General features: G+C 32.0%; 3 protein-coding genes across 3 annotated transcripts; all 3 read right to left on the bottom strand.

Moving 5' to 3' along the window:
• Nucleotides 1–1620: 1620 nt before the first annotated feature.
• LOC111002384 (pierisin-like) lies at nt 1621–6116 on the bottom strand. The gene is made up of 2 exons (XM_022272540.2): nt 5970–6116; nt 1621–4325 (listed from the first exon to the last, which is right to left on the bottom strand). The coding sequence occupies exons 1-2, from the start codon at nt 5974–5976 to the stop codon at nt 1771–1773; spliced, it is 2562 nt and encodes an 853-aa protein (XP_022128232.2). The 5' UTR covers nt 5977–6116; the 3' UTR covers nt 1621–1770.
• A 3882-nt stretch (nt 6117–9998) lies between these two features.
• On the bottom strand, nt 9999–13977 carry LOC111002383 (pierisin-like). The gene is made up of 2 exons (XM_022272538.2): nt 13863–13977; nt 9999–12778 (listed from the first exon to the last, which is right to left on the bottom strand). The coding sequence occupies exons 1-2, from the start codon at nt 13900–13902 to the stop codon at nt 10224–10226; spliced, it is 2595 nt and encodes an 864-aa protein (XP_022128230.2). The 5' UTR covers nt 13903–13977; the 3' UTR covers nt 9999–10223.
• A 2435-nt stretch (nt 13978–16412) lies between these two features.
• On the bottom strand, nt 16413–21853 carry LOC111003195 (pierisin-like). The gene is made up of 2 exons (XM_022273593.2): nt 21711–21853; nt 16413–20318 (listed from the first exon to the last, which is right to left on the bottom strand). The coding sequence occupies exons 1-2, from the start codon at nt 21715–21717 to the stop codon at nt 17776–17778; spliced, it is 2550 nt and encodes an 849-aa protein (XP_022129285.2). The 5' UTR covers nt 21718–21853; the 3' UTR covers nt 16413–17775.
• Between the last annotated feature and the right edge of the window lie 1966 nt (nt 21854–23819).

The following is a 23819-nucleotide window of genomic DNA, read 5'->3' as shown; positions in this document are numbered from 1 at the left end:
TTTTTTTTTCAGCACAATTCGTATAGAATAACCACAAACCAAAACGTCCGGGCAGCGTGAGAGTGGAAGACCACAACGCTCTAGAAAAAAGAGTAGATAAGCATCACAGTGCTTGTAAATTTTAGTACTATATTCTGGCGCTACTTTGAAATATTTTTTTTAATAAACAATTCTCACATTCTAAATCAGAAATCCCTGTGCTTTGTAGGTTTAAAGCCGCGTAACTTGACTTATATTAAAGAATTGCGTGAATACATTTCTCATTACCTTATTGAACACGGAGGCTTATAAAAAGATGCCTTTATTACATCAAAGTAACATTTAAAATACGTCGTCACATCAAAGCAATATCATCAATCATTTTATTGTTTATTTATAAATAAAAACAAAATTCGAGGACTATACAAGAAAATGTGTAATTAATAAAATATCCCTGCTGGTAAATCAAGACTTAAGGCTAACATGTGTGTTTATCGTGTGTTAGGTTCAATTAAAACATAATATTATAGCCGCACTACAAATCCTATTTATTATAATTAACAAGTTGAAAGTTAATAATAAAGTTGAAAACATTTTCTTGGCGGATCGACTTACTCTTCTACAGCTTATGTAATGGGTATGGCGGCTTTTAATTTGTCGTTTGCTATTGTGATTGGATCATCCCAATTCGTTAGTAAGTGTCGGGGCCTCCTGCGAGCCTTTTTAGTCGGGAAGGGGTAGTAGGTAATTGATGCTTTTACGCACCAGTGGGTTGAGATGGTGTTTAGCCTTGTCGAAGTGGCGTTTGGATGCCTACTTCATCCATTGGACTATGGTAGGGATGATAAGGGTAACGGGGGTTTTATAGGGGTAGAGGGTAGCGCAACTGGCAGGCAACGTAGTGAGTAATTTGTCCCATACGCCCTAATTGCGCATATGAACATGTTAGTACTTGTTTTAAAGCTTAGGTTTGTAAATGTTTTTTTTAAATCTTAGGTTTCAAGCTTTCAAATGAAATATTATTTTTATTTAAATCTTATATATTTTTTATTAGAACAATAATTAATCCTTAATTTAGGTCCTGGGCATAAATTAATAGTGTAAGCATAAAATGTTCACATTGCAAATCCTTCAAAATTATATAAATAGCATTTAGAACCACAAACAAATAATAATACATGTTTTGTTACCAGTGTGTATGTGTGTACATAGTAATGAAATGATCGGTTTATGACATTTAGGGCCTGTTTCACAATGTCCGGATAAGTCCCAAAGAAGCTATTTATTACTAATTGGTAGGATAAACTAGAGTTTGTTGCGTTTCACGACTGTCAGATAGCGCTGTTCGTCATGAGACGCGAAGTGTCTTATTTGGATCTTTTATCTTCCGAATAATTTATGTGTTGCATAGCTATTTGGTACTTTATCCAAACATTGTGAAACAGGCCCTTAGACCTTAGATATTCAACTAACTTTTTAGACGAAAGGTCACTGTAACTAATTTTATAAACTAGGAAGAGAAAAAGAGAGTTGTAAATATATGAACTTTATTGACATATTATATTAGTGCTATATTGTATTTATAACATTTTAAATCTTTGAACCTAAAATTATTGTTATAATAAAAATAATACGCATGAAGATACATAGAAAGCTAATTCGCTGTTAGGACATGTAATGATTTATATAATTAAAAGATACATAATTATTTTAAAAATACATTAACTAACTCACTATGTTAGTAGAGCATTCCGTGTGGAAAAAAATATAATTGAAAAACACAGCAAAATATTAAATTGGAATAAAATGAAACAATTGATTATCAGAGTATGTCGATGTATCTGTTATGACTGAATTATTGGCGGAATAACCCACTGCATGTGAAGGCTCGTGTAAACTTCTTATTAAATAGCAGCCACTTTGCATGCTATATTCAATGGTCCAAAAATATCTCCAATCTCCATGGTCAGGACCATCTATATTACCAAGCTTAACAAAATAGTCTTTATTTTGATAAATCCATCCTAAGTTGTTGACGTCTGAAGAATATATATTGTATGCTTTTCTACTTGAATCGTATTTAAGTTCCCATTCACTGGTGAGGAGATTAAGATTTTCAGAAATAATCAAATCCTTATTTTGATTAGAATCAATCACTTTTTTGTAATTCAGTTTTGTTGCAATTCTAAACTTCCCATTTGGTACAGCGACTTTCCCTATTTCTTTGAGATACCAAGTATTGCCGTTTTCCGTAGCATCTGATACAATAAGTTTTCTACCTCCATAAGGACTGTCTTCATCGGTTAGAGCTATTAATCTGTAAAAGCTAATTAGATTTCTGAGTCTGTATGATCCGTCATTGGCTTGATCTAGGCGCCAATATTGGTTTGTACTTCCGCTCTCTGTATATGCTCGAAGAACCACTTCTTGAGGCACAGCATTGCTATTCCAGCTTAACAAAAGATCTGAACGTGCACCGCTCTTTATTTTATAAGCTTGTTTATTTTCATCAAATATGAAGGCCCATTTTTGATTATTGTTCCCGAAGTAATTATGACCATGTATCAAAGAATCCTCTTGATTGCTAAAGTCAACAACTATATTTAGGAAGTTATCATTGAAAATATGATAATCGCCATCTGGAATGTATTGATAAAAGATGGGTTTAATATTCCAATTTGAATGTAGATTAGTATTAATATCCGAATCATTTTGAACTATTAAATTTAATCCACCGTATGGACTGCTACTTTCAGTTAACATTAAAATCAAACTTAAGTTTTGTAGATTCCTGAGTCTATAAGACTCATCGCCAGTCCGCTCGATACGCCAATATTGGTTCTTGCTTCCGCTCTCTGTGTATGCTCGAAGAACCATTTCTTTTGATGCAGCATTACTATTCCAGCTCAACAAAAGATTTGATCTTCGACCACTCCATATTTTATAAGCTCGATTACCGCTATCGTAAGTAAATTTCCACTTTTGATTTTCATTGTCCATATAGTTTTGACCATGTATCAATACATCGTTTTGGTTAGAAAAGTCTACGACATTGTCTGATACGTCAAGATTAAATATATTATAATCACCATCTGGGATCGTCTGAAAAGAGACTGGATTGATTTTCCAAACCTGAGAGCTTTTTTCATCAGGAGTAGAAATTTCAGTTTTTACAATAACTTCTTTTCCGCCAAATGCACTAGACTTATTTTGAGCAGTTATAATCATATCTAACTTCACAAAGTTCCTAAGTCTGTAATAGTCGTCGGTCTGTTCAAATCGCCAGTATTGGTTGTCGCTACCGCTCTCTGTATATCCTCTGAGGATAATTTCTTTAGACGTAGCATTACTATTCCAACTTAACAATAAACTGGAATTTTGCTTGCTTATTATTTTGTAAGCTTTTTTATTTTCATCATAAGTAAATACCCATATTTGGTTATCTCCGCCGTTATATACGTGGCTATGGATAATTCCACCTGATTCATTTTGAGTTAAATCCAAAAAGGAGTTATTATCCTTTATACTTTCAATCATAAATTCACCATCTGGAAATGGTTTTGGGTTAACCTCATCACCAAATGAATCTTCTTCTACCTCACCTGCACCACCATACATCAAGTCATCATCAGAGCTTGTTGATCTCTTCGAACGTCCATCAGAGTCCTTATTACCACCGTCAGGGTGGTTTCTTCTCCATATAACATTAGGAGTTCTTGAAGAAGAAGCAATGTTTTCCAATTCGAGTGGGTCCAAAAAATTTGGGTTTATCCAAATTCTTTGAATTCTTCCATTATGAAGCTCTCTTGCTGATCTTATATATATATTTTGAATTCCTCCAGGAAATGCAACCTCCATTTGAGTAGGCCAAGGTGATTCATGTAATAAAGACTCATTGACATCGACTCCTCCAGGAGCATAAATTTCGTATTGATATACTATACCGCGGTTGGCACTTCTAGGTGTCCAAACATATTTTTTTTTATTTCTTTGAGTTTTTGTTGTTGAAACAAACACGGACGGATGGTTATTTTTTGCAAAACCATACAAGTCTGTCTCTTCCCAATCCGGGTCCTCCCTTGTCACAATGGGTACAAATCCTTCCAAAAATATTTCATTTGGCGGTCTTCTATCCCACCTGACCAATCTTTGCCTCCTATCCAATCGTATAACATTGTCAGTATCTGTTACTTCAGTGGGTCTCCATCGAGGTTCGCTAATATCTAATATTGACATTGGCCAGCTCCTCGACACCAAAAGACTAATAATTTCCAAGTCCAGAGATCTAATCCATTCTAGCACTGCTGCCTGAATACCATTAGTAATGGGGTTTGGTGGTCCTCGATCTGAAACAAATACAATTTTATTATAGAGTTAGTTTGTTATATTTGAATTTTTATTATTTATTTGTATTGTTGTTGATTTTTCTTTATAGGGAAATAAATGCAAGAAAGGTTCTGTTTTATGATGTATCTACTAGTACTTATTTCAATAAAATTAAATACACTGAATGTTTCTCTTACGCCGTTGTATATCGATAAATTTACAGGAAATTCAAGCGGATAACGATCATTACTACCCAAGGTGAATAAAATTATTATCTCATTCGTAGTAGGAATTCGAATCATTTCAAAGTGTATGTTTTCGTTTCTGTGGTTGAGTGACACATGCAGCATAATGATAGCGAACAGAATCCATTAAAATATTCTGTAGGCAAAATATTTTAACACTGTTAATGATTTCTGTATGTCCTGTTATTTCAGTGTTATCTTATTTAGAATACTTTTTCTTGCATTAAGTACTTTTTATTAGAAAGGTAACATGCATAACAGATTTCTTTTATAACTTTTTGTTTTGTCAAATAGTTGTTTTGTTTTGTTTAATATTAGAATCTCTTCGTGTATGTCATGTTTGCCAATAAGTGCTAGTCAATAAATAAATAAATATCTTTCGAAACGATTCGATATTTTTAGTTTGTTTATTATACAATAAAAGAATATTTAAATATGAATAAAAATTATATTTAGTATGGAACTCCTTGCACAGCTGTTTAACTGCTCTGAATCTGAATCGCACTCAATCGTTTTGACCTGAGATACGCGTTGAATTGAAAAATAAATCTGCTGTTTTAGTTATGAAGATGTAGCACCTATATATCTATCACTATACAATACGTAGCTTTCTTCTAAACTAACTTCGAAAGGTGCCCGGGCAACATGGTACAACTTTATGTTGTGAAATGTGTTCAAAATCATTTATTTATTTGATTTTAAGTATTACCAAATCTACACTTATAATAATAATATTAACACGATTACACAAAACACAAAAGATAAAAACCAATAAATAAACAATATTACATAAAAAATAAAACATTATATATATTTTACTATGGAGCACAAAAATACAAACAAAAGATGCAATCACTGATCGTATTGTTGACGTATTTATTTTTGTTTTCACTATCGTTCAAAACTCAAGTCGTCTTGGGTCAAAATATATAAAACATACTAGCTGACCCGGCCAACGTTGTTTTGCCATGTATTTTATTTCTAGGAAACATATTTTTTATTCTACTACAATTATAATATTTGCTTGCTCTTGCAACCTTATTGCGGATCTGTGGATAGATTAAAGAAAATAAAAATCGGGATGTAAAAATAGGGGTTGATCGTGTAAGAGTGAAAATTGAGGGAGATATTAATTTTTTTATTGTCATCACAAAATAAATAAATAAAATTAGCCACAAAATTAAAGTTTTTAATTAACAATTAAAAATAGGGATTGAATGATTTTTTTATTCTAAGTCAAGACAAAATAAAATTTAGGGGGATGAAAAAAAGAAATTGTCCGATTCTCAGACCTACCCAATATACACACAATATTTCATGAGAATCGGGAAAGCCGTTTCGGAGGAGTTTGACCACAAACACCGCGACACGAGAATTTTATATATAAGATTATTCGTATAAATAAATAAATTTACTTACTGGACATTGCAATTGATGATTCTAAAAACACTGAACAAAGGTACAACCAACTGAACGGTTGGCGTAACACGGAGTCGAATGAGTTATTCAAAGCAAGCGCGTGCTTTTATTTGATCATTTTTAGTCCACTTGGGTTGCCAAATGTACATAAAAAAATTATTTAAAAGTGCGCTTACTATCTGCGTGAAATATTTGCATGAATAATCCTATTTTTCGCGAAGCCAGTCGCAGCCAGTATTTAATTATTTATGTTTGCATATAGTAATCCAAACAGCAACTAATAGTTTTAGGAATAGGAAACGAAATAAAGGCATATTACTGTATTTTTTATAATAACAGTCTTTATTTTAACTTTTTAATGAATTATTTTAGATAAAAAAAATTCCAAGGGATCGCTCGATGGTATCATGATTCAAAAATCAAAGAACAGAGGAATATTGGAATAGGAATACTTTTAAATAGAAATTTGAATCTCTTCTAATTGAAATTATGATTTTTTTTAATAGTACTGTTTATTTATGTAGAAATGTGATACATTTGCATCAAAAAAAATTACAAGGTCAAATTATTAATTTTATTACGTCAAAACTACTGAAAAGCCAGAGTCAATTTGACACAGTGTTTTTCATGCTTATTTTCCCGGATTAAAAATACACTTTGGGACCTTAGGGGTTCTGCAGCAGCGGCAAGCTCTAGCTTGGAGTTCTACTGTACATGTCATAGGTACCGGAATGTTGATTGTTTTAACGGCTACTTACTGTGTATCTATCATTTATTTTATAGATACAAAGATTTGAATTAAAAATACTGACTAGGAATTCAAACATAATATGTTAATTATATATTAAAAATCTGGCTTTAGGTTAAATTAGTTGTTATCAAAATATATTGGACAAATTAATAATATGTCTTATTTACATACTATCTAAAAGGAAAATGGTCAAAAACATTTATATAAACCAATTTATGTAAACATTGTTATAATAATTGTCATGAGACAAATGTATATATAATAAAATGTATGTGTAGAAGCAGAAAGCGAATGGAGATAGAAACCCATAGGTAAAGTTAGTTGGTAAAAGCTGCTAATGCTAAAGCTGAAAATGCTAGGATATATTTTAGGAAAACGAGATAAAAATTTTGTATAATTTGTAAAAAATCTACGTTCCATATTATGCTTTTTTATCATGGTTGGAAATTAAACGGACTTTATTATTATTATTAAATGCAGTAAAAATCTACCATTAAAGTCGATTTTTTGGTATTTAAAATTAGATCTAATATAGATAATGTTTATATATGAGCTATGAGGTTTTATTTTGGTGAATTAAAATTTTTAATTTTTAATTTGGTTAATTAACTTTTTTTATCACTTGATAACAAGATCCAGCTAATATCATAAAGCTGATTAGTTTACACGGCCACTGTGTGCTTATCAATAGTAGGAGGAATTATTAATTGGTATAACAATATTTTTTATTTGAATCCATTTATCAAGGCTTTGCTACGATTCGCTCTGGGCAGATACCTAAAGCGAATAATTGAATGCTTATTTTATCTTATAATAGAGTAATAATCAAAACTGATTAATCATTTACAGAGTTCTATCGGATAAATTTGAAATTAATAATTCCAAAAACGGAAAATAATTTAAACAAATACACAAGTATAATACTGATATTATACTTAAGACTGATCTTAGGAACTGTCATGATTTTAAAATAATTAAGTAACCATCGAACCATTTTTTTTATTCTAATATTTAGGTAGCCTAAGTCGGGTGTCATTAGAAGACTAAGGGCCTGTTTCACAACACAATTTATGGATAAAGTGCCAATCAGCTATGCAACACATAAATTATTCGAAAGATAAAAGTTCCGAATAAGATACTTGGCATTTCATGACAAATAGCGCTATCTGACAGTCGTGAAACGCAAAAATACTGTTTATCCTACAAATAAGTAACAAATAGCTTATTTGGAACTTATCCAGACATTGTGAAACAGGCCCTAAATCCAATACCAACCATTCCATACCAATAATGTATGGGGGGGGGGTTATGGGGGTTATGGCGGTTATGGGGGTTATGACCCCTAGATATTTTGACTACAAAATGCTATGATTAATTGACTAAGTAAATATATAAGAACTGCGTAACGGAAATTTTTTGATGCCTCTTTAAGATAGATATTAAATAAAACAATGAAAATTTGACAAAATAATGTTTACATCGGAAAATGGTTATGAGTCACAGTACAATTGCGAATTTTTTGTCGATGACGATTTTTATAAAAATAAAAATGCAGATCTAGAAACAAAGGCATTTCATTACGTTAGTCATCATTTCAAATATGTTATCTGATGCCAATTATAAAAAATAAGTATTTGAAATTCGAATTATTTCACTAGATTTTATTATCGTTTTGAATCTGTTAATTGTTTTGTCTTGTAACGGTCTCATTTCTATAGTTCTTGGCATCAGGTAGAACTTGCAAAGACGATTTAATATTTTATTTTTATCAAATTGTGCAAAAATAACATTTGTGTTCATTTATCAACATAAAAATTAAAGATTTTTTTTTTTGTGGTTTAATTTATGATAATATTAATTTCCTGTAAGTTGGTGATTAGATTCCGAAATAAATTTCGAGTCGAAAACAAAATAAACGAAAATTAACTAGTTTCGGTTGGAGATAACGTCCAAGAATTTGCATTGTCGTGGTCAAGGAGGATCCGGCTTCGAGGGCGCTGCTGTCAAATTTTTTCCAAGACAACAGGCAAACAGCTCTTCCTTTCTTTACCTTAGTTAGCGGATCCTCAAAAGGAAATACCTGATAGTCTTGTGGTTTCGGATTTGTAGAAATATATGTAGCTTTCATCACCTGTGACGATGTCAATACGTATTTTATGTAAAGAGAACCAACTGTAAAAATAATGAAATGTATTTATAAATGACAAACCATATTTAGGTCGGTAACAACATTACTCATCTCGTACATGTATGTTATTAATGTTATTATTATATTTAATGTACACATAGGTAACATAAAAATTCATATTTAATACAGAAATAACATAATACATAAAAATATATCTAATAACTAACCTTAAAATTTAATTATTAAAAAATATTATTAAAAGGAGTCCCTTTAGGCAAGGTTCCGAAGATACTAGCAGCGTTTCCCCTTTATTAATTATATCTGTGGACATAAAAAAGTTTTGGAACAAATATACAAGTATATACGACTTCAGATGTAGCAAAAATCAAAGTTTATGACTACACAGTAACATACATTTAAATAACAAATAACCATTCCTTCAGTCGTGACTTATTTTTTAAGTTACAGGAGGCAAACGACTGGACTCTCAAGATGTCAAGTTAATGTCAAGTGATACCACCACCCATGGACACACATTGCCAGAAGGCACTTGCGAAAGTGCGTCGCAGACCTATTAAAAATTGGTACGATGTTTTCTTCGTCGAATTGGTTTGGAAATACTTCAGTGGGTAGCTGTGATGGTAGAACCATGGGCTGGATATCATAGTTTTGAAAGATATGATTAAATACGCGCGGGGGCTACTTAATATTTAACAAAGCTAAAGTCGAATATGTTGGGAATTCTATATCATAATAGTCTATTCATAAGTCATATTTACTATAAATACAAAAATAAGACTTCTTTTTGATTATTTAGTATAACTGAGGACAATTACAACTTGCCTTTCTTCTAACTGCGTACGGCCCCATTGCCCTAGTGCACTAGAAACAAAAGAATTGATTTACGTTTGTTTTTAATTTAATTTAATTTTATTTAATTTTATTTTATTTTCTCCGCCGCCTCACCCTTGTACATGTCAAACGCTAATGAAATAAACATTATGTAACATGAATGAAACAATGATGCCACAGCCCTCTCCCGCTACAAATAGACAAAAATAAAACCAAAATTATAAATAATTAGGTCAAAAAAGCTTTAATATAAATATATGAAATTATTTTATAAACTAAGATGAGAAAAAGAAGGTTGTAAATGTATGTCGTTTTATTGACATCAATTAGCGCTATATTGTATTTATAATTCATTTTAAATCTTTGAGCCTAAAATGATTATGTTATAATAAAAATAATACGCATAAAGATACATAGAAAGCTTATTCGCTGTTAGGACATGTAATGATTTATATAATTAAAAGATTTTCATTCTCATGCATTCCATGTGGAAAAAAATATAATTGAAAAACACACCAAAAAATTAAATTGGAATAAAATGAAACAATTGATTATCAGAGTATGTCGATGTATCAGTTATGACTGCATTAGTGTCGGAATAACCCACTGCATGTGAAGGCTCGTGTAAACTTCTTATTAAATAGCAGCCACTTTGCATGCTATATTCAATCGTCCAAAAATATCTCCAATCTCCATGGTTAGGACCATCTATATTACCAAGCTTAACAAAATAGCCTTTATTTTGATAAATCCATCCTAAGTTGTTGACGTCTGAAGAATATATATTATATGCTTTTCTACTTGAATCGTATTTAAGTTCCCATTCACTGGTGAGGAGATTAAGATTTTCAGAAATAATCAAATCGTTATTTTGATTAGAATCAATTACTTTTTTGTAATTCAGTTTTGTTGCAATTCTAAACTTCCCATTTGGTACAGCGACTTTCCCTATTTCTTTGAGATACCAAGTGTTGCCGTTTTCCGTACCAGTTGATACTATAAGTTTTCTACCTCCATAAGGACTGTCTTCATCAGTTAGAGCTATTGATCTGTAAAAGCTAATTAGATTTCTGAGCCTGTATGATCCGTCATTGACTGGATCTAAGCGCCAATATTGGTTCGTACTCCCGCTCTCTGTATACGCTCGAAGTACAAACTCTTGTGGCTTTGCATTGCTATTCCAGCTTAACAAACTTGCATCATTCTTTATTTTATAAGCTTGTTTATTTTCGTCATATATGAATGCCCATTTTTGATTATTGGTCCCGAAGTAATTGTAACCATGTATCAAAGAATCATCTTGATTGGTGAAGTCAACAACTATATTTGGGAAGTTATCATTGAATATATGATATTCGCCATCTGGAATGTATTGATAAAAGATGGGTTTAATATTCCAATTTGAATGTAGATTAGTATTAATATCCGAATCATTTTGTACTATTAAATTTAATCCACCGTATGGACTGCTACTTTCAGTTAACATTAAAATCAAACTTAAGTTTTGTAGATTCCTGAGTCTGTAAGACTCATCGCCAGTGCGCTCGATGCGCCAATATTGATTCTTGCTTCCGCTCTCTGTGTTTGCTCGAAGAACCATTTCTTTTGATGCAGCATTACTATTCCAGCTCAACAAAAGATTTGATCTTAGACCACTACATATTTTATAAGCTCGACTACCACTATCGTAAGTAAATTTCCACTTTTGATTTTCATTGTCCATATAGTTTTGACCATGAATCAAGAAATCGTTTTGGGTAGAAAAGTCTATGACATTGTCTGATACGTCAAGATTAAATATATGATAATCACCATCTGGGATCGTCTGAAAAGAGACTGGATTGATTTTCCATGCCTGAGAGCTTTTTTCGTCAGGAGTAGAAATTTCAGTTTTTACAATAACTTCTTTTCCGCCGAATGCACTAGACTTATTTTGAGCGGTTATAATCATATCTAAGTTCACAAAGTTCCTAAGTCTATAATAGTCGTCGGTCTGTTCAAATCGCCAGCATTGGTTGTCGCTACCGCTCTCTGTATATCCTCTGAGGATAATTTCTTTAGACGTAGCATTACTATTCCAACTTAACAATAAACTGGAATTTTGCTTACTTATTATTTTGTAAGCCTTTTTATTTTCATCATAAGTAAATACCCATATTTGGTTATCTCCGCCGTTATATACGTGGCTGTGGACAATTCCACCTAATTCATTTTGAGTTAAATCCAAAAAGGAGTTATTATCCTTTATACTTTCAATCATAAATTCACCATCTGGAAATGGTTTTGGGTTAACCTCATCCCCAAATGAATCTTCTTCTACATCACCTGCACCACCATACATCAAGTCATCATCAGAGCTTGTTGATCTCTTCAAACGTCCATCAGAGTCCTTATTTCCACCATCAGGGTGGTTTCTTCTCCATATAACATTAGGAGTTCTCGAAGAAGATGTAATGTTTTCCAATTCGCGTGGGTCCAAAAAATTAGGGTTTATCCAAATTCTTTGAATTCTTCCATTACGAAGCTCTCTTGCTGATCTTATATATATATTTTGAATTCCTCCAGGAAATGCAACCTCCATTTGAGTAGTCCAACGTGATTCATGTAATAAAGACTCATTGACATCGACTCCTCCAGGAGCATAAATTTCGTATTGATATACTATACCGCGGTTGGCACTTCTAGGTGTCCAAACATACTTTTTATTATTTTTTCTATTTCTTTGTGTTTTTGTAGTTGAAACAAAGAAGGAAGGGTGGTTACTTTTTGCAAAACCATACAAGTCTGTCTCTTCCCAATCCGGGTCCTCCCTTGTCACAATGGGAACAAATCCTTCCAAAAATATTTCATTTGGTGGTCTTCTATCCCATCTGACCAATCTTTGCCTCCTATCCAATCGTATAACATTGTCAGTATCTGTTACTTCAGTGGGTCTCCATCGAGGTTCGCTAATATCTAATATTGACATTGGCCAGCTCCTCGACACCAAAAGACTAATAATTTCCAAGTCCAGAGATCTAATCCATTCTAGCACTGCTGCCTGAATACCATTAGTAATGGGGTTTGGTGGTCCTCGATCTGGAACAAATACAATTTTATTATAGAGATTATTATAGAGTGATTTTTATTTAAAGGGAAATGCAATAAAGGTTCTGTTTTATGATGTATCTACTAATACTTATTTCAATAAAATGAAATACGCTGAATGTTTCTCTTATGCCCTTGTATATCGATAAATTCACAGGAAATGCAAGCAGATAACGATCATTACTACCCAAGGTGAATATAATTATTATCTCATTCGTAGCAGGACTTTATCATTACAAAGTATATGTTTTCGTTTCTGTGTTTGAGTGACACATGCAGCATAATGATAGCGAACAGAATCCATTAAAATATTCTGTAGGCAAAATATTTTAACACTATAAATGATTCTGAAAAAATGAAGAGTATTTCGGTATGTCCTGTTATTTCAGTTTTATCTTATTTAGATTTAGAATACTTTTTCTTGCATTAAGTACTTTTTATTAAAAAAGTAACATGCATTACGGATATCTTTCGAAACGATTCGATACAATTTTAGCACTCTTATCATATATCTATATCGCATATTATACAAAATAGCATGAGCATGACAAACAAAAGATTATGAATAAAAATATGAATAGGTATAAATAATATTTAGTATGGAACTCCTTGCACAGCTGTTTCACTGCTCTGAATCTGAATCGTTTTGGCCTGTGATACGCGTTGAATTAAAAAATAAATCTGCTGTTTTAGTTATGAAGACGTAGCACCTTTATATCTATCACTACACAATACGTAGCTTTAAACTAACTTCGAAAGATGCCCGGGCAACATGATACGACTTTATGCTGTGAAATGTATACAAAATCATTGATTTATTTGATTTTAAGTGTTACCAAAGCTACACTTATAATAATATATATACAATTACACAAAACACAAAAACTACAAAGCAATAAATAATGCATAAAAAAAGACAATAGGTAATAGGTAATATATTTTTTACGTTGGAACACGAATGTAAAAACACAAGATGCAATGCCTTGCTTTGTATCATCAGATCGTAATATTGACGTTTTCCTGGTGTCAAAATATATAAAACATATAATTCGTACAAATAAATAAATTAACTTACTAGCCATTGCAATTGATGATTCGATAAAAACACTGAACATTGGCGGACCACGAAGTGGAATGATTAATTCCAAGCAAGCGCGTGCTTTTATTTGATCATTTTCAATGCACCTGGGTTGTCAAATGCGCATTAAAAATTTATCGAAAAGTGCGCTTACTATCTGTGTGAAATATTTGCCTAAATAATCCTAATTTTTCGCGTAGCCACATTCGTCTTAGACATGATACAATGCAAAAATTCTTGACAAAACGCCAGCATTACTCATATCCCTTACCTTAATGGTATACAAAATTAGTGCCTTTTAAATGGTATCCTCACTATTAATAATAATAATAATATCTACACAAAAATACAAATTTATAATTATTTCATAAATGCAAGCAGCCTATTCACGACCCCTCGTTTCCTCGTTCATATCCTTGACGAGTCGCAGGAAAGGAATGGTTTATATACCTGTTAGGGAAAAGGCTTTACCAAGTCAATTTAGACACAGTATCACTAAAACTTAAAAAAAATTAAACATATTCATATGCGGCATAGTGAAGCGACACTTGGCTCATTTTAACCTTTTATGATTTTGGAATCAGAATATAAGTTGTAAATTGTACCAATTCTTAAAAGGCCGGCAACGCACTTGCGAGCCCTCTGGGATTGAGAGTGTCCATGGGCGGCGGTATCACTTAATATCAGGTGAGCCTCCTGCCCGTTTGCCCCCTGTTCTATAAAAAAAAAAATAAACAACTAATGATAAAAAGTACATGTGTTTAAACAAACCGTGTGAATAGCGTAATATATTTTCGCAAATTAAAATACTATGTGGTTGTTTTGTGGTTATTCTATTGATAATTTTCATTTCCTGCAAGCAGGTGATTAAATTTCGAAACAATTTTTTTAATACAGTAGCTCAAATAGTTTTTATTGCAGGGACGTATAGCGTTCGGAAAGAGGGCTATTTAACTAGCGGTAAAAAAAACACACTCGTGCTTTTTTTTTACCGCTAGTGCGTTATCATTCCCAACTGTCAAAACAATGTCAATTAAAAAGAAATAACCAACCACGAAGGTTTTACTAAAAAAAAATCATAGAAGTTTTTATGATTCACGCAAATATTTTAAAAAGAAGCGACTAATTTGTTTCGATATCAGATTTAAAGATTGGCTGTATGGGCGTAGTTCCCTTTGCCTACCCACAATAGGTGAAGAAAAGAAAAAAAAATCTATGCTCATATTCTTTTACGGTTGGCGCCATTTTCCAAAAAATGTTCTTCGCGAGTTGAGTTCTTTGTTGCACAAAATGAGTAGTTCCGACGATATTTTATTTGAATTAATACCACCCGAACTCAGTATAATTGCACATAATGCTTCGGAAAACAATTTACCGGAGACGTAAAAGTCGCTACATATCTACGCGAAACGAATTTATTGCGTGGAGAGAACAGATAAAAAAGCAAATAGTTTAATTGAATTGCTTAATTTTTTCGCAACTGTATTAAAAATAGTGTTCAGTACACGTGCGGAACCGTCATTGCAACTTGTTCCGACTGTCAACCCTCACCTTCGGCTGCGCCTTGGCTCGGATAGACATTCGTCGGAGCTCTTTGCAATGACAGGCTTTCCGCACTTGTAATGAAATATACTATTAGTTGAAAAATAAATGAATCAATAATTCCATAGTACTAGTTTCGGTTGGAGATAGGAAACTATAGAAATAAAAATAAAAAACCAAAACAGTACTTACTTAAATTTTTATATATAATATAAATATATCTCAATCAATTCATAGACAGCATTAAGTACGTTATCCCTTAATCACTGTATTAAAAAAGTATCGACCTATAAAATCCAAAGGTGCTTTTCCTTAGGGCAGCTGGTTCCATAAAGTGGAGGTGCGCGGCAAAAATTGCCCTGAAAAACGCGCAGTTTTGAACTTTCCGTTTTACATGTAAAATTTCGGTCAAAAGTCATTATTATATGTCAAAGATCTTATCAATTAACGTCAAAATCAAATCAGTTTAAAACCGTTAATACTAATCATAAGATATTATATAGATCCAAATGTCATGGAAGTTTAACTTGTATTAACAAATAATATTATTATTACTTACATATATACTTACTAATAATTAGGTTACGATATTTGATATCATGATCTCCAAAACATTAATATGTTACATTTTAAAACATAAATAATATATTTGAATTTTATTTTTTAAATCACATGTTTCATATTGAAGTTATACTTCTTTTGGGGCGATGGAGAAAAATTATGAGAGTGGATTTTTACGACGCGCGCGCCGGTGTGGGCGCGAATACACCTGAATTCGACATCGTAAAGTTAGGTTTAGGTGGCATGAAAATCGATAACTATGTTCTAGTATTTTTATATTTAGAACACGTGTTTCGTAACAGTACAAAAATATTTATTTATTCACACTGTTTAAGTGTGAATAAATAAATTGGTATCATCGAATATTGCTATGGGGTAAACAAGTAGCATTTTTGCTAGTAGTTTATTAACGTTATAATTTTACTAACTAGGAAAACAAATAAATAATAGTAAATAAAGTTTATTGACATACACTTGCATTTAAAATTACACAACATTGAATTTAAGAGCAATCTGTTTCCACATCTGAACGTTGATATAAAGAGGATGATATGAGAGGATGGCTCATGCATAACTAATGGGAAAGAAATGAAAACGCAATATCACTATTATTACAAACAATTTAAAACTAATAATTAAAATCTAAATATATTATTTAGTGAATGTATGGAATAGTTCCTGGCGAAATTAAATAATGCACTTAAAATTCAATATTTGGAATATAATTAAATCAAACTTAAATGAAATTGGAACGACATCACTCATATAGTCTATGATGAACGTCAAGGTTTCATACTTTCTCGTTTATGTTTATATAAATGAGTATAAAACTCGTCATTTCTTGAAAGAGCTATTATTAAAAGTGTCACGATGAAATTCATTACTAGAGAATTTGAAACATAACTTTATCTCATCATTGTTTTTTACAAATATTCATAAGCTAATCGAAAGGAAGATACAATATATTTATTTTCCAGCAACACATGTTAAATGTAGTAATGCTCAAATTAAAATTGAAGATCATTGTAGTAAACTATTGTGGGCCCACATAAGGAAAAGTCTTTCACATAGGCTAAGAATATTGTCGAGAATATACCAAAGCTCATATTAGACATTGTCACAGTGGTATGTTTTAGGGTGTTCATTTGTAAAGTAGCTGATATTTAAGTTATCATAAAAGCTATCTGTACCAGCTATGGGTTATGCTTAATTAATAAAATTATATAAAGCGAGTAATTCTTTCCAAGTAATTCGTTTTTTCAACAAAATCTCTAGTAAGATACGATATGAAGGTTTCAAATTATGTCAAGTACATTAAAGGAAAGCTTTTGACTAAGGCCTTGCTATAAGTTGAATGATAATGTAAGGTTCCTAGTGCTCGGATGAAATTCGTTCCAGTTCACATAAATTTATCATTTACATAATACATTTACATATAAGAGGGCGATAGTGAACCACTATGTCATTGTGACTGCCAATTTTATGAGACTTAGGCCCTGTTTCACAATGTATGGATAAAGTATCAAATAGCTATTCAACACTTAAATTATTCGGAAGATTTAAGTTCCGAATAAGAAACTTCGCGTTTCATGACGAATAGCGCTATCTGACAGTCGTGAAACGCAACAATAGTATTTATCTTACCAATTAGTAATAAATAGCTTATTTGGAACATTGTGAAACAGGCCCTTATATTTATTAAATGATATTATGATTTTAATTTAACCAATTTTCCATTTTAAATTACTGTTTACCATGATGAGTATTGTAGTGTGAGTCTGTAGTAGTGAGTAACTGCATCTAATTCTTACATTAGAATGAAATGAAATAGTTGATTATCCGAATATGTTGACGTATCGGTGATTACAGACTCGCTGTCAGTATAACCAACTGCATTAGCCGGGTCATGTAAGCTTCTTATTAAATAGCAACCAGTTTGCATGCTATATTCTATCGTCCAGAAATATCTCAGATCTCCATGATCAGGACCATCTATATTGCCCAGCTTAACAAAAAAGTTTTTATTTTGGTATATCCAACCTAAGTTATTGATGTCCGAGGAATATATATTGTATGCTTTTTTACTAGAATCATATACAAGCTCCCATATGCTAGAAGCAAAATTTAGGTCATGAGTAATAATCAAGTTGTAAGATGTACTTGAATCTATTACTTTTTTGTAATTCAGTTTAGTTGCAATTCTAAATTTTCTATTTGGAAGAGGTACTTCCCCTAGTTTTTTGAGATACCAAGTGTTGCCACTTTCTTTATTATCTGATACTATAAGTTCTTTGCCTCCATAAGGGGTATTTTTATTAGTTAGAGCTATTAACTTATAATAGTCCTGTAGATTTCTTATTCTGTATGATCCGTCATTGGCTTCGTCAAGACGCCAATATTGGTTCGAACTCCCGCTCTCTGTATAAGCACGAAGAACCATTTCTTTAGATGAGGCATTGCTATCCCAGCTTAACCAAAGGTTTGAACGTACGCCGCTTTTTATTCTGTAAGCTTTTCTCTTTCCATCAAAGACAAATGACCATTTTTGATTATTGTTGCTACAGAAGTTATGACCATGAATCAAAGAACCCTCTTGGTTGGTAAAGTCAATGGCTATATTTGGGAAGTTATCATTGAATATATTATAATCGCCATCTGGAATGTCCTGATAAAAGATGGGTTTAATATCCCAATCTGAATGTAGATCAGAATGACCATCAGAATCATCTTCAACCATTAAATTTAATCCACCATATGGAGTGCTAACTCTAGTTAAACCTAAAATCATACTTGAGTTTTCCAAATTTCTAAGTTTATAAGACTTAGAGCCGGTTTGTTCGATACGCCAATATTGATTCTTACTCCTACTCTCTGTATATGCTCGAACAACCATTTCTTTTGACGCAGCGTTACTGTCCCAAGTCAACAAAAGATTTGATTTTCGACCACTCCAAATTTTATAAGCATGATAGGTACTATTGTAAGTAAAGTGCCAAGTTTGATTTTCATTGTCACAAAATATATGACCGTGGACCAATAAATCGGGTTGATTACTAAAGTCGACAACTTGATTCGATAGGTCAACATTAAATATATTATAATCGCCATCTATAATCGGCCGAAAATCGAAAGGAATCATTTTCCATTCCTGGGATATTTTTGTATTAGAATTAGATATTTCAGTATTTACAATAACTTCTTTTCCACCAAATGCACTAGGTTTATCCTGAGCTGTTATAATCATATCTAGGTTAAGAAGATTCCTAAGTCTGTAATTTTTACCGGTCTGTTCAACTTGCCAGTATTGATTATTGCTGCCGCTATTTGTATATCCTCGGAGAATCATTTCTTTCGACGAAGCATTACTATCCCAGCTCAAATAAAGATTGGAATTTTGATAACTTTGTATTTTGTAAGCCTTTTTATTATCATCATAACTAAATACCCATATTTGGTTATCCCCGCCACTATATACGTTGCTGTGAATTATTCCACCATTGACATTTTTACTTAAATCTAAAAATGAGTTTTTGTCTTTTATACTTTCAATCATAAATTCACCAGCTGCAATTGGTTTTGGGTTAGGCTCATCGCCAAACGTATCCTCTTGTACATTACCTGTACCACCGTACATCAAGTCATCATAAGAGCTGGCTGATCTCTCAGAACGTTGATCTCTATGACCGCCATCAGGGTGATTCATTCTCCATATGACTTGAGGAGTTCTTGAAGAAGAAACAATGGGTTCTAAATCACCGGGATCCAGGAAATTGGGATTTATCCAAATTCTTTGAATGCGTCCGTTATGTAGTTCCCTTGCTGATCGAATATATATATTTTGTATTCCTCCAGGAAAGGCAACCTCCATTTGATTAGGCCATGGCGATGCATCTGAGAAGGAATCGTTTACGTCAACTCCTCCAGGGGCATAAATTTCATATTGATATACTATACCCCGGTTGGCATTTCTCGGTGTCCAAACATACTTTTTTTTGTTTCTTTGTGTTTTTGTTGTTGAAACAAAGATGGATGGATGGTTATTTTTCGCAAAACCATACAAATCTGTTTCCTCCCAATCAGGATTCTCTCTGGTTACAATTGGAACAAATCCGTCTAAAAATATCTCATTTGGCGGTCTTCTATCCCATCTAACTAATCTTTGCCTCCTATCCAGTCTTACAACGTTATCAGTATCTGTTAATACAGTTGGTCTCCATCGAAGTTCGCTAGTAGCTAATAATGCCATTGGCCAAGCCCTTGACAGTAATAGGCTTATTATTTCTAAGTCCAAAGCTCTAATCCATTCTACCACTGCTGCCTGAATTCCATTAGTCATGTAAGGTTGACGGTCTGAAACAAATGCACATTTAAGAAACTTGCTTTTTGTTTGTTTTTTGTTTAAACATCTACGTGACTTCTTCAATCTCTTTTATATCTATTTATGAAATAAATTGAATTTCTGAATACATGTATGATTGTCTGAACTTAATAATAGGCTATTTTAAAAATAAGAGTCTGGGCCAATGTTTACGAAACGCATTTTTTAAAATAATATGCAAAACGCTTCGTTTATCATATTTATACTATTTTAGTATGATAACGCCGAATAGTATGCTCATTAGTTGATCGCGCTGATCTTCGGAACTGATGATCATGGTATATATATCGGAAATGATTAAATTTTTGTTTAAATCAACGTTCAGGACTTTTTAAGAGCTGAAGACTGGACCTCATCTAGCCCAGAGTTCAAATTATGATCAGTTTTAGAGAACGTGGCCTGCTCTAAACGAATCTTTGGAACTAGCAGTTGAAAGGTCTATAAAGGATAAAACCCAAAGGTAGCCATATCGAATAGAAAATATTGTTATTTTTGCTGAGATTTAAATAAGTATGTATTGATTTTACCAACTGGTACCAAATACAACAGTAAGTATAAATTTTAATCATATTAGATAACTTCATTTAAAAAATTGCATTTATTTTTGTTACAGAACTTATGGCTGGACTAGTATATTATATATTTCGCTATTTCATATGATTGCCCATGTGTTTCGAAATAGTGATGGGTACTAGCTACCTACTTTACTTACTTTCATTTGTACCAGACATATTATGGTTTTAATGTAATTTAGTATTAATATTAGATTTATATATTTGGTTTGTTGGTAAAAATTTATTTTCCCTTTAGGGATATACAGCAAATTCTTGAAATTTTAATGAAAGTATAGATAGAAGTTTTAATAAAAGTGTATCATTTATAAGCCGTCGCATAATTCGCACCCTAGCTGAACAAATCATCAATGCCGTTTGAACTTGTTTAATCGTGATCCGAAATTAAGATAATAAAATATTGTTTACATTCAGACGAAAGAATAAATAAATTATCAGCATCGGTGACCCCGAGTAGCCAATGCAAAGCTGGCCTAAGTAAGATCTTTTCATTCACTATTATAAAATGTTTCGTTGTTATTAAATTTGAAAACAAATAGGTACTTTTTGTCATAATTTACTCATTACATACTAATATAGAATACTCTATTTTTTTCTCTTATAGTACCAAATTCTGACAGCACTTATCTCCTGTATAATAACAAAAATCAGTGTTCCTTCTCAATCCATTATAAATTAATGAATATTTCAATAGAAGACGGCCATTGAGGCGTCCTTCATCGGACGTGTTCTCGTACTTCTTATTACTACATAATTAATTAGTATAATAAATAAAAAAATAAAAATACTCACCAGCCATTGCAATAAAAAAATCTTATGACTTTATAAAAATACTAAGTAAAACACGAGCCAACTGAGCTGCTTGCACAAAGTGAAATGATTGATTCCGTATGAGCGCTCGCTTTTATTTATTTATTTATCTTTAGGTAAACCAAATTCGTATATACACATAACTTTGGAGCGGTCTATCTGTTTGTGACCCCGACAAGATCTCAAAAGCTCGTTGCAGTAGTAACGACTCTTTTTCCTGCGCCAATACTTAGCGGACTGAATACGACAAGTTATTCAATTTATCAATCTCGAAGGTCCTTCAGATTTGGGAATAGACTTCTGTGCTGTTCTGTTAAGTTCTGCCCCTTGAGCTGATGGCCTGAGCAGCAAATGCTCTACCTATTAATTTCGAAAGCGGCTCTGAAAGTGCGTGAAATATTTAATATTATTTTTGTAATAGATACGGCAAAGTGCACCATGATTCGGAAAGTACCTAAAAATATTTACAGACCAATACTTCGTATTAAGCTCTTAGTGAATCCAAGAGTGATGAAGTGAAATGTTGTGCATTTATAATAGGAGGATAGGATAGTTTCGTCCTGAGGAGAATTGGACAGTGAGCGAGTGAATATTTATTTATTTATTTCAGAAATTCACAAACATTATCTTTACGGCCTATGCCAATACGACAATATGGAGAAACATTTAATAAAATATAATAATGTACAAAATTATCACATAATATACACAATATCGCTACTGTGAATTCACTCTGCGAACATACAAATATGTCGATAGTATCGGAGACAGCATTTAGCAGGCGCAACGTCCTGCATAACTGTCCACCAAGACGTCGAACAGATTTAAATAATGAACTTATATACTAAGTCTAATTATATACAGATTTTAATAATATATGCATTAAATTGCGCCTTTACAATGTCACAAACAAATTGAAACATCAACGCTCCATAGAGACATTTTTAAAGCGTTTTCAAAACAGTGAATTAAAAAAAGTTATAGATCTGCACATTAAAAGCTAGAATTTTTCACTAGTATAAGGTATACTAGACATAGATAGTGTAGGATTATTTCCTTACGACGAAACTTAACGCATGATCGATAAAGAACAAAATAAGTTCATCAGAAGCAACAAATGCTAGGCACTAACTAGAACTACGCGGAGCTTTTTTTAGTTTCTGGGCGTTTCTTTCTGCATATTAAAATATAATGGAAAACAGATTGATTAGATTAAATTCGGCGCATTGTTAATTTTTTTGTGTCTTAATTTTATAAATTTTTGTGTTTTAGCGTTGTATCCTGTAAATAAATATAGACTTAACAGGCAAATTAATAATATTAATAACCAATAAGTTGTTTTCAATTCATTAAGTATATCCTTTTTTAGGTAGGTGAAACATTTTCGCATTAATACGTGTTATTGCAAGCTTATTATCATATTGTTGGTATTTAGATAAGTTTATTTTTATCGATTATTAAACCTGCACACTATTTATCATAATATGTTATTATATTCGTTTACTATCTAAAAGAAAATAAATGCAAAACAAAATAAGTTTATGTAAACATAGTTACAGATAATGATGTTTACATAAAGAGCTTAACCCATTTTGAACCCAATTTTAAAATGTAGGTAGGTACTTAAATTATAAAAGACAAGTTATGTTATAAAACGTTTTTGTTTTTTTTTATGATTACATTACATACAACGTATTTAGTTTTTTAATTTCACTATCAAGTAGCAGATGTAGTGTATTAGGTATTCCAGTAGAGCAGTTATGTCCTAGTAAGTTTTATATTTCTAATTAGTTAGACCAAGCATATTTTATTGTTTAAATAAATGAAGCTTCACCGTTTGCCATATTTATGTATTAGATGTATTATATCAATATCATTGTCATGTTTACAATGAGTTATCGCAAAAGAAGGAACTATTTCAGAAAACCTAACATATATCCATATTCTTGTACAAAGACGCAGGAAACAAATTGTTTTGCAAATTGGTTGTTGATAATGGCAATCACGACCACGTCGGTTTGTCAATTTATCTCTAAAACTGATACATAAAATTTGCGTTTTTATTTTGCATTTTATATTTCTTAATCTCTT

Source organism: Pieris rapae, chromosome 5, assembly GCF_905147795.1.
Source record: "Pieris rapae chromosome 5, ilPieRapa1.1, whole genome shotgun sequence".
In the NCBI taxonomy this organism is placed as follows: domain Eukaryota; kingdom Metazoa; phylum Arthropoda; class Insecta; order Lepidoptera; family Pieridae; genus Pieris; species Pieris rapae.
This window is presented reverse-complemented; position numbering and strand designations above follow the sequence as displayed.